Genomic DNA, 9246 nt, shown 5'->3' with positions numbered 1-9246 from the left:
CTTCAAATGTTCTATTTTCCCGTTTGTTACTAACAAACAAAACAGCACCCCTGGCCCGGCACCCCACCAAGCCCGGCATCCCAGGTGGTCGCCTGGGTCACTTGCCCCTAAATCTGGCCATAGTTGTAAAGCTTGGACGTAGGGGGAAGGACTCTTGTTGGCCAGACCGTAAAGTGGAGGTATCAGCACAGCTTGCTTGCAGGGTCCCACTGGTACATTTCCAGTTATGCTTTGGGTTGTTTGTTTCCTTTTTACCAAAACAGGGACCATTTTTATTCTGGCTGGCTGCTCCGTATCATCCCTCTCGACTTGCGATGACACGATTAGGGCACCTGAGCTGGCAGCACATCCGTGGTCAAGGAGTAGATTGAACGGGGCCCCTGGTCGGGCTGACTCACAAAGCCCAGTCCAGCCCTGACTCTCTGCCCGCACAACCCAATGGCAAACGTGTGTGGGTATGAAATTCTGCAGGGCCGTGTAAATCAGGGCACCATTTTGCCTGGAACCTTCTTGAGAGCTTCTCAAGAGACTAGAAATCTGTAACCACTCCCAGCAGCTTCAGAGGTCCATCTGGAACCTCCCCCTAGAACGCAGTTATGGAACAGCCTCGCCTATAGGGGAAGTTCCTTCCAAGTTGCCCTGTCAGTTACAGGTTGGTCTGTCTCTCTAGGCATGTACCCAATTGTAATGGCTATCCTCTGTGCTCCTGCCATTTACAGTAAAAAAAAACTAAGCAAGAAATCGGCAAGTCAGAGCAACTGTTAGAATCTGCTCACGTTGTGGGGGGAAAAAACCCTGGTGCCCTGAGAACAACATTCCCCCCTCATTCCTTACTGCTGTGTGCCCCCAGCTCTCCTGCTTACTGTCCCCTTCCTACCTCCTCACCTAAAGCCACACTTAACTGAAGGCCTAAATGAGGCCACTCTAAACCAGGAAGACGTCTAGTTGAGTCAGTGAAAGCTGCCCCCGGCCCACGAGCCATTCACTGGCAACTGCTCTATATTTGTCTTTTTATTGTGTGTCCCCAGCATGTGTGGTGGCTGATGGGGAAGAGGAAGAAAAGGGCTGGCTGGTGCCGAAGTCAGCGGAGAAACACTCAGCAGGAGGCCAGGTCCGGGTTACTATTTTGGCTCCTGGATCTTCACATACCGGGGGAGTTTGCTGCTCTGCTTGTCTGGGGAGACATGGGCCAGGGGGTCTTTGGGCTTTGAAGGTCGCCGGGGGCGGGGGAGCTGGCTGCAGGATTTTGTGCCGCTACATTGACGCCTCATCAATTTCAGCCTGTCTAGGCAGAGAGATGGCCCCACCACGTCCCCATTTGTATGCTCTCCTGGGAAGGAGGCTGTCCTAGCAGGAGGGGGAGCCAGAGTCTGAAGGGGCATCCCTGTGCCGGACAGAAGGTGCTGTTTGCCCTCTCGCTCCATGCCCATCACTGCCAGGCCGTGCTTTACATAGCTGCGGAAGAGGAGGGAGAAGTTTTCCAGGAAAGGCTCCAAGTCCGCATCAGGGCATTTCTTCTTGTATTCGTACAGCTCCTCCAGACCCTCCCTCGCATTCTCCTTGGAGCCAATCTTCTTAAAGATGTCTGCTAACATGTCATTGACTTTGCCCATTGCAGCCTTGTCGGCTGCATGACAGACCCCCTGACCGGAATCTGTATCGGTCTCGTTGGCAGCCTGCATGGTGGAGAGCCTCCTCGCCCGGCAGAGGTGAGCCTCCAGCTCCGACTCCCCCTTGTTCTCTATCATGGTGAGGTGGTCCAGAATCTCAGGCCCCGTCAGCCTGCTCAGGGAGTGCAGTAGAGTTTTCAGAGCTATCTGGGGGAACTGGCTTGTGCACTGCTTCAGTTTCCCTTGCGGGAGCGCCTTCATGAAGAGGTGGATGTCCAGTAGGATCTGGTCCAGGTTGACGGTGCTGATTGTTCGAGGGAGAAGCTGCGTGATTCTCCACAGACACTTGGCCACCAGCTCGGGGAACTTGGGCGGGCTGGCTGCAGCCGTGAGGCTATCCTGCAGCAGGGCGAGCAAGGCGCTAAAGATTCTGGTCTGGTCAGACTGCTCCAGCACCTTTTTCATTAGGAGATTGATGGACTGGATGACCTCTTGCCCTTCTTCCAGGTCCTCCACCAGAGAATCCAGCATCAAGGTGATGAGACCGTGGAGCAGGTCCTTCAACACCCCAGTGGAGGCCTCCCGGGCCAGGCTTTCCGTCTGGAACAGCAGCATCATGTTGCGAATGATGCAGCCATACAGCTGAATTACTTGGTCCTTCCCCAGTTTCTCCTCCCCCACCTGCAGCCTGTGGATGTACCGGAGCTGCCGCAAGGTGGCTATGAGGAACTGGTTGATATGGCCAGACATGGCTTCTGCCTTGTCCTCCTGCTTCAGGATCTCATCGATCTGCGCCAGAGCCTGGATGATGGTGTCAACGTCGCCGCTGGCCACGTGGTGGATAATGAAGTTGATGGTGGAGGCGACGTTGCTGTGCATGCCGTTAGGGTGCAGGGAGACAGCATGGGACTGGGGTTCAGGGATTGCACCTGGCTGAGTGGTGCCATCCAGTTTGGGACTCTTGCACTGGAGAGAGTCATGCACATTCTCAGGCTCCTCTACATCCAGCTGGAATGCCTGGGGATCTGTCTGCCCCATCTCCATGTCTGCTCCTGTGCTGTGGGCATGACTGGGTTTGGAGGGCGTGCCCTCTGCTGTTCCCATGCTGTCATTAGCACTTGCACTCAGAGCATGAGGCGGTCTCTCCGTGGCCTGTTTGTCCGGAGAAGCAGCTGGCCTGTTGGCTGCCTGTTCCATACTCTCTTCTAGCATCCTCATGTGTTTCTCTGAAAGATTCCCTATCAGCTTGAGCACCCCTTCCCCATGCACGTGGTGAGCGGTCACTATGATGTTCAAGGCAGCACTGCAGATGGCATTGTTTTGGTCTCCGATGAAGGCAGATATCACCTTGAAGGCTTTGCCAGGGTTCGGCTGGCACACTTCCATGCCGTAGGCTTTGACTAAATATCCCAGCTCAGCGAGGCATCCTGCCTGCTGCTTGGCGTTCTTGGACCTGGCTCCTTCCATGATGAAGTTGAACATCTTCCTGGCTGGATAGACCAAGCAGACCCTCTTCAAAACAGCATGCACCTCCCTGAGGAGAACCTCTTTTGTCTCCCCCATCTTCATGACCAGGTATGGGAGGAAAGAAGCTGCCTCGTGCTCAGTCAGTTGGTATCTCTCCCGGCTCAGCAAGGAGAACAGCAGCTTGAGATACTCCAGGCTCTTCGTCAGAACCCAGGTGTTGTTGTCAAAGAACCGCAGGGTGACCCACTTCAGGATCAGGTCCAGGCAGCTGATGAGGCCGTCCTTCTCCCTCTCCAAGTGCTTGACCAGGATGGCCAATGCTTTGATGTGGTGCTGGAAGCTGGAGTGAAACATCTCCTCCTGCAGCCAGTTGGATACACAGCTGCGCATCTGAGCCTTCAGCTGCTCTGCGTACTTGTTGCTAGGGGCGGCGAAGTTCCACCTCAGCACCTTCCGCCCTCTCTCGTCCTTTGCCCTTTGCTCTTTCCCTTTGGGGACGGTGATAAAAATAGGGCCCAGCTTGTGGCCACCATCCTTCAGGCTGGCTTTTATTTGCACCTTCCCTGCCTCTGGCAAGCCTTTGACTTTCAGGGCAGCCACTCCTAATGTGGCTTCTTTGGGTCCAGGCTTCCGCTCCAGGGCGCTGCCGGACACTGAGTCTCCAGCAGGGGCTGGGGAAGGAGAGGCTGATGCCAGGTGGGATGTGGCTGAGGCTGAGGTGAAGGCCGGGATGGCTGTGACCCTTGGCAGCCTGGAAGGCAACTTAGCAGGAACAGTGGGCTTGGCCGGAGGGTTGGCTTTGGCTGTCTCCAGCATGGACACTACGTGGTCCTTGGTAGTCGGCGTCAGTTGGCGAGTGGCTTCGGCCATCTCCTCGAATCCGAGGTGCATCAAGAAGAAGGGCAGGGCTTCCTGGGCCGCCTTCCGCACGTCGCCATTGCAATCTCCCAGGCAGGCGTAGAGGTGAGGTACAGCCCGCAGCAGATCTGAGGGGGCAGAACGGAGGGCAGGCAGCTTCTCAGCCAGCCAGCCCAGCAGCTCTCGCCTTTGGAAAGGGTTTTCCTCTCCCAGCTCCTCGGAAGAGTCCTCCCACTCCAGCCAGTCCTTTGTGCCGATCTGCTCAGCCCAGGCGTTCACGGCCATGAGGGCTGAGGCTCGCACGTTGCTCTTGCTGTCCCTGAAGATGGCGACCAGGGGGACGCCCAGCTCCCTCACGTGCTGCTTGATGCTCGGGCCCATGGCGGTGGCCAGTCGCTGGAGGATTCTCAGGGTCTGCTGCACCAGGACTGTGTTGGGGTCCTGGAGACAAGCCCTCAGGGCAGCTGGGAGGTCTCCCGCATTCGGCTGGATGAGGCTGGCGTCGCTGAGGATACCCGTCACCTCGTCCAGGCCCTCCTTCCGGATCCTCCAGCTCTTGTCCTGCAGCTTCGACACCAGCGCTGAGGTGATCCTGTCGCTGATATCCACAGCCTCAGTCGTGCCCTGGTCCTGGGGGTCCTCTCCCTTCCCCTCATCCCCGCTCCCCCTACAGTGCTTGGAGCTGCCCCGGGTGGGAGCAGGTGGGCTCTGCCCTTTCATCTTCTCCAGCTCGACATCAATCTGTGAGAGAAGGGGCAGCATCTCACCCTCGAAGAATGCTCTCAGAGGAGCGCCCACGTACAGAGAAATGGTCCCCAGCAGGACGAAAGCTGAGGCCCGTACATCCGGGTGACCATCAACAAGGGCAGCCTTTATGGTACTGACCAAAGCCTTCACCTCCATCCCAGTGAAGCCAAACTCTGTAATGGCGTTCGCCAGCCAGTTCAGGGCTTCTGCCTGGGTCCTGGGCTGAGTCTGGGAGAAAGCCAATGTCGTGACTTTGCTGGCTGTCCACGGCAGCGCACAGGCCTCTGCGATCGCTGTCAGGGCTCCTTTGGCGTCGCTGCTGCAGATCACATCGCCCACCTTCCCCACCAGGCCGGCCAAGACGACCTGAGCTGACGTTCTGGAAAAGTTTCCCTTCTGGGCAATCAGGGTGATGATGTGAAGCTTTTTCTGCATCACTGGGAGTTTGGTTTCCTCCCAGCCATGATCCTTCTCCAGCAGCCTCACCAGGGCCTGGCAGGGTATTTTGTTCTTCTCTGTTTCTTCCACAGCCTTCTGAAATGCCTCCATGCCGGAAAACCTCTCCTTCCAGTTGCTGCTGGCCAGCTGTTGGATGCAGGAGGCCGGAAGGACAGCTGCCGCCACTTCTTCACACGATTCTTCTGAGAGCTCAAGTTCAAACATGTTGCTTGGCACTGACCTTTGTTGACTTTGGGCGCCAGAACCTCCTGCACCATTGGTTCCCAGGTGGCTGACCAGGCTGGGTGACAAGAGCTTCCAAATGAGCTGCAGAGGGTCTTTCTGATGTCCTTCCCCTCTGCAGCCGCTGGAGGAGCTGCTGATGTTCCAGCAGCAGCGTCGGATTCCTGGTGATCATCTGCTGCTCCTGCTTGTGAAAGCTGATGAGCTCACTGCCTTGGGTCTGACAACTGCAGGTCATTGTGACATCATCCACCCATGTTTAGTCCTGAGAAGAGAAGGCCAAGGGTGGGGACATGGTAACAGTCTTCAAATATGTAAGAAACTGTTCTAAAGAGGATGGTGATCAACCATGCTTCATGTCCACTGAGGTAAGATAAGGAAGAATCAGCTTAGTTCACAGCAAGGGAGATTTAGGTTAGAAATTAGGAAAAGCTTTCTAACTCTAGGGTAATGAAGTACTGGAACCGGTGAGCTGGGGAGGCTATGGAATCCCCATAGAGAGGGCTGACCAGGAAGAAAAGCAGAGCTATGCTACTTCCTTGACAAGGGAAGCCTGGTTTTCCCGGAGATCCTAGGACAGCGCGCTGTCGGAGCAAACCATTTGGAGGCCCAGGGAAACTGACAGAAAGAGACTAGCTGCCCAGAGACAAGCCCAGAGCAGATGAGCATAGGGCCTACTGACACACCTGCAGATCAACCTGATTCTGAAGTTCACCGTTTCCGGGGTTGTTTTTTTGGACTCGGATCCCCCTAGAACGGGTAAGATTTTAGGGGGCCCCATAGCTTTCCAGCTATGGCAAAACCCCAAATCTGTGAGGGATGATGCACCCGCAGTGGGGTGAGTTGTGCCCAGACAAACCACAAGGAGACACCACCTCAACAACCCAGCTATGCCATCACTGGAGGTTTTTATGAACAAGTTAGACAAACACCTGTCAGGGATGGTCGAGGGGGCTTAGTTGGTCCTGCCTAAGTGAAAAAGGGGATGGACTGGATGACTTCTTGAGGTCCCTTCCAGCCCGACAGTTCTATGATTCTATAAGACGTAGACAGTCAAAGTCGGTCAGATCAGAGAGAGAGAGAGACCGATCAGCCCTTGAGTGACTTTCTCAAGCTAATCGAGGGAAGTTGCACACAGCAATGGAGAGCTGCTAGGTGCTTGCCAAGATGAACAATTAGGAAAAGGTATTTCAAAAATTCATGGGGTTTTAAAGGTGTGGCTGGGTGGGAGAGCGGGGTTTCCGGTCTCCATGATCCCTAAGCAGTGGAGTTCACAATTATGACCAGAGCAGTCAGTGAGGGGCATTGTGGGATAGCTGCTGGAGAATTGTTAGGTCGACATAGCAACTCATTGTTTACATCCATGCTGAATTGACCTCAGTACATGGACCATGGCTCAGTGCCGCTCGGGGAGGTGGCATTACTATGTCGGCATCATGGAGAGCTTACACTGGGGGAGACAGATTTGAGTGTAGACATAGACACAACTAGGTTGATGCAAGATGGCTTACATCGACCTAACTTTGTAATGCTCATAGTGAATCAGGCGCAGAAGCAGGAGTAAAATGCAGGAGTTCCTGGCTCTCTGTTCCGTGCTTAGTCTGCTAGACAATGCTGCCTCTTTGGGGTTGGGAAGGAATTTCTCTCCGAGGCATAGGTTTTTACAGGGACCTTGTGGGATTGTCACCTTCCCCTTTAGAACTAAGCTGGGATCATAGAATCATAGAAGATCAGGGTTGGAAGGGACCTCAGGAGGTCATCTAGTCCCACCCCCTGCTCAAAGCAGGACCAATCCCCAACTAAATCATCCCAGCCAGGGCTTTGTCAGGGATCACCCATTAGGATCAGGTACAAACGGAGTGGGGGTGGGGAGGGCTAATGCCACCCTTCACTATGTTCCTATGATTATGCAATTGCAACTAAAGCAATATTAGTGGTGCAATGTCAAAGTGAGGTGCAAACCCTCCTGTGCCTGAACAGGATTGTTTATGTACGTTGCCATGGAGGGAAAGTGGCAGTGGGTAGAGAACGCAGAACGGAAAGGAATCAGAAAGGGTAATCGAGCATCACTGCTTGTCCCTGGCCTAAAGAAAACAGATAGGCCTCAGGGAGGGAGATGGGGATGGTCACTTCAAAAGCAGCAGCAGATGGACAAAAACCATCTGAGTTTAAACTGGAGAAAGAAGGGAAAGCGATCATTACCAATTACCAACCATTACTGAGCAGTCCTCTATTGCTCTAGAGGAACGATACTTTGCACTTACCTCTATTCATCTGAAAATCCCATCTTCAAAATGTTGCCTCCACAGGACCCCAGGCTTAGGAAGAATGCCTGTTCGCCTTGGGTCTGAGATGGACCAAGGAACAATCCTCCTGGAAATCCGGTTCCAAGCCCGGTTTTATGACAGAGCAGCACCTTCGCTTTTATCTTTTGTCCTGGAGGGGATTTAATTGTCTGCTCGTCACCCGGGGGGAGCTCGTAGACTCTGCATTTAATTCTGTGTGGTTGGTGGGTCCTGACTTTCATCTCCCTTGTGCCAAAGCTGACATAACGATGATGACTGCAGTGAAGCCAGGCCTGTATTTGTTGTGAAGCCCCAAAGAGGCCCTTTGGCAGGCGGGTGCTGGAGATATGCACCCAACCAGAATTTGAAACCCGTACTCAGTTTTTACTAAGCATTTACTCAGCTAGTCACCTTTGCCCTTACCCGGGGTATTAACGAAGCAAACAAGACTTCATGACCTGGCCCAAAGTACTCCTGCTGCTAACCCAAAACGGCTGGATCGTAACCAGCACCTGTGCCCCATATCTATCTCATTAGTGAATCTAGCACACAGGCCACCTGCCCTGGCCTCCTCTGTGCAGCCACCCAATAGATACAGCATGGGCATCAGCAGCACAAATTCCCCCCTCTGTCCCATCCCCAAAACAGCCCCCTCCTGCCCCCGAGGAAGTCTCAGTGGCTCATTTAATCCTTGGCCTCTGTTCTTAGAATCGCGCCTTTGCCATGTGAGCCCTCAGCTTGAGGACCCGCCTTCCCTGAAGGGGGCCACTGAACTATCACAGGCGAACTCCTGTTGGTCGCTCCCAATCTGAACTATTGCTTGAGGTCTGAAATGGTCGGGAATAATACTTGGGTAACAGCAGCGCTAAAGGCTCAGGCCGTGGTCAGGGCCCCACTGCGCTAAAACATAGTGAGAGACAGTCCCTGGCCCACGAAAGTTACACAGTCTAAACGGTCTGTTCCCTTTCCCGGTGCCAGGAAAAACAAATACACACACGCACACACACACACACACACATGCACACACACACACACATGCACACACACATCTTGTCCTCTTTCCATGTGTTTCTTCAGTTTTCCATCCCAGACGTGACGAAGTCCCTTCAGAGCCCTGTCTTACAGCTACAGCTCGCCTGAGCAGAAACATCCGACTCCGTGGGGAGGAAAGGCCATGTTGTGCTCGCTCTGGGGCTAAATCTTGGTTGGTTTAAACAATCTTCTTCTGTTGGCATCTGAGTTGGGGTTTTGAACGGGCTGCAGTGTATGCTCCTCACCCCTCTGCTGGCTCGGCTGCACTGGCTGGTACGGAAGGGGATGTGGGATAGACGGCAAACCCTTATCACAACCCACCCCTCCTTACACACAAGTGTGTCCAGGAGTCCAGTGCAGCCGGTGGTTCTAAATGCCCCTGGGCCTTGCCTTCAGGGATCAGCACCTGGGCATAGAAAGGGGAAGATTCTTTTCACCCTCTCTCCCTTTGCGCTCCTCCCCAGGGGCAGCTGCAGTCAGGAGAGGAAGGATGGTCCCATGCTTAAGTCTGTGATCTGGAAGTAAGGACACCCAGGCGGAGTTCCTAGCTCTGCAGGAGACTCTGT

The 9246-nt window shown here is 54.2% G+C and overlaps 1 protein-coding gene and 1 long non-coding RNA gene across 2 annotated transcripts; one reads left to right on the top strand and one right to left on the bottom strand.

Moving 5' to 3' along the window:
* Positions 1-981: 981 nt before the first annotated feature.
* On the bottom strand, positions 982-5567 carry LOC120372639 (cytoskeleton-associated protein 5-like). The gene has a single exon (XM_039489915.1). It carries the CDS (start codon positions 5343-5345, stop codon positions 1122-1124), a length of 4224 nt encoding a protein of 1407 aa, XP_039345849.1. The 5' UTR covers positions 5346-5567; the 3' UTR covers positions 982-1121.
* Positions 5568-5613: 46 nt separating this feature from the next.
* LOC120372641 lies at positions 5614-8887 on the top strand. Its single transcript, XR_005585083.1, has 3 exons — positions 5614-5731; positions 7673-7872; positions 8726-8887. It is a non-coding gene; the product is annotated as an uncharacterized LOC120372641 (long non-coding RNA).
* Positions 8888-9246: the final 359 nt, after the last annotated feature.

The sequence above is a fragment of the Mauremys reevesii genome, linkage group 9 (assembly GCF_016161935.1).
Source record: "Mauremys reevesii isolate NIE-2019 linkage group 9, ASM1616193v1, whole genome shotgun sequence".
Taxonomy (NCBI): Eukaryota; Metazoa; Chordata; order Testudines; family Geoemydidae; genus Mauremys; species Mauremys reevesii.
Note: the sequence above shows the minus strand (reverse complement) of the source record. Positions and strands in the feature narration are given on the sequence as shown.

Coding starts and splice junctions, on each gene's coding strand:
- LOC120372639 (XM_039489915.1), bottom strand. CDS start 5,345: ATGTTTGAACTTGAGCTCTCAGAAGAATCGTGTGAAGAAGTGGCGGCA.